The sequence below is a fragment of the Propithecus coquereli genome, unplaced genomic scaffold, assembly GCF_000956105.1.
Source record: "Propithecus coquereli isolate 6110/MARCELLA unplaced genomic scaffold, Pcoq_1.0 Scaffold1, whole genome shotgun sequence".
Lineage (NCBI taxonomy): Eukaryota > Metazoa > Chordata > Mammalia > Primates > Indriidae > Propithecus > Propithecus coquereli.
In genome coordinates, this window is record NW_012133857.1 from 5372921 (window position 1) to 5375216 (window position 2296).

The 2296-nt window shown below is 36.2% G+C and overlaps 1 protein-coding gene across 1 annotated transcript in view; it reads right to left on the minus strand.

Moving 5' to 3' along the window:
* The window catches only part of ULK4 (unc-51 like kinase 4), a 672597-nt gene that overhangs the window by 352477 nt on the left and 317824 nt on the right, over positions 1-2296 (minus strand). Inside the window, exon 29 of the mRNA XM_012652718.1 lies at positions 1521-1569. Within this exon, the coding sequence (XP_012508172.1) occupies positions 1521-1569 (49 nt within the window). The remainder of the gene's footprint in view (positions 1-1520; positions 1570-2296) is intronic.

Below are 2296 nucleotides of genomic sequence, written 5' to 3' on the forward strand. Positions count from 1 at the left end.
ACTGTATTGACCTGAGCAGGTTAGCAGCTCTCCTGCCAAAGGAAGAGGATGAATCACATCCACCTATTAAGGCCCATTCTAGCTCTAGAATGTCCACAACATCAGTCTTTTTCCAAATACATGCCAAAAGTGGCTGAGTTTGGACAGCTTTGACTCTTGCCCCATGCCCAACCACGTGGCCAAACTCAGCAGTTTGTTACACCGTTGTCCTCCAAAACAAATCCAACTCCATAACAAATTAGTAAGTAATGTACATCTTACAGAAGGTGGGGAGACATACATACCACTAGACAAAACATAGAAATCCCCATTAGACAGCTCTTGATCTCCACATTTCTTTATTTCCCTTTTCTCTATTCCATCTTCTTATGCTGTCTCTAAAATCCCCTTTTACTATTCTAAGCAATTCAATCCAGGCTCTAACCTTGTATATTCCATTCATCAAGGCAGCTGACTGTCATCTTGTCACTTGAGCATGCTTTGGGAACACTATCCACTCCCACCTTTGCACCCCATCCATTGCAAACAGCTCAGCAAACCCACTAAGTTCTCCTGAAAGGGAAAGGGTGATCTGCAGCTAAGAAAAATAAAGCTTTCACCATAAGGGCATAACAGCACACACAAAAAAATCTGTAGATTAATATTTTAAGATGATTATGGAAAGTTTATTTTCCATTGGTAGGGTCATCAAAATATCACAGCTAATGCTCCACTGATGACCAAGGTACGTTAGGCTGATCTAGCTGGGGAAGCATCCCCTTCTTTGTCCCTCATGCTGTCAGCGAGCTATGGAGGCAAAGCTCTTGTAAAAGGGGATAACACACCAAGATATAACAGAATCTTCCTTTGGTCACAGACACTCCCTTGCTATACACATGACTCAATTTTCAGCCTAATTCACAGACCTATATTTAGTACAATTAAGGATTTAACAGAGATGAAGCAAGTCAACTCTGCATCCCATTTTATTCTCTACAAATAAGAAACATAGATGAAAGATTTTCTTTAACAGATGGTTTTCAATTAAGCTGTATTCTGTGAATAGAAAAATGATGTATGGAAGCTAAGCTACCCTAAGTTCTGAAGAAGACAACCATATGACCATAGGCATAAAAGTGCTGAGCTGGCACCCAGGAACTACAAAGTCAGAAGCCTTCATATTAAACATCAGAAAAGTCATACTAAAGTGTAACTATAATCATTATGCCCTCCCTCCACAAACCAACCTCAGACAAAGTATTCTATGTTAGAAAATGCATATTGTTTAATACCATAAAACTCAAATCTACAGGATTTGTAAGAAGAGCATAGGTCATTAAACAGTGTCCCTATAAAATTTAAGAGCTTGACATCCCTTTACAGATAAGAAAGCTGTAGTCTGAAGAGGTTAAGTGACACAATAAAAGACAGACAATACTTTGGGGCACAATCAGGGTTAGCAACTCAACTATACAACACAGCCAAAATCTTTAAAATTTCAAAATTTCACTTGAATTTCAAATGCACATTTCCTTTCTTACCAGAATTACTTCAAAAATGAGTGGGATCAGTTTGCTTTCTTCCACAAGTCTGTTAAAAAAGATGAAAACATAACCACGTGTTAGATAATACATATTTAAACTGTTGCCCTGATATGGAGCACTACAGCCTCCACGTTTTATTGCTAAAATTCTGTGACCAAGATATAGTATGATTAAATGCTCACTTTTGAAACACTGAACTAACAGCTACTGAATACAAGAAATACGAGGTTTCTTTGCAAGTGACTACTAGTTTAGCCTTATTGATCTGTAGCAAGTAAAATCTCAAAAAGATTGATAATTTAATGTAAAAATTAATTAAAATTCACAATTATTATAAAGACTATCAAAACAGTTAATGTCAGCAGAAATAACATAACCAACCCTCGCTGCACACTTAAATCATAAGCATGCCACAGTGTAATTTTTCACATATGCCTCATTAGCTGTCTTGTCAGCATTAAGGAATTAATGTTCAATGAATTTTAATGATCTTTAATTTTTAAAAAATTGGACACCGATCACCTGGTAGACTCTAGGCACTTTTCCTTATCAAATCCAGTTATAAATTGTCATTAATTGTAACAGAAGATTCTTTTCATGCAATTTAAGAGAAAACAGCCTTGATAAAACCTAAATCATTTAAAAGTCAGTTTTTATTAAGAACAATATGTAAATTTCTAAATATTCCTTTAGTCCAGGATTTGTCAAGCATCTTTTTCTGTAATGGGCCTGACAGTAAATATTTCAGGTTTTGCAGGTCACATTGTCTCTAT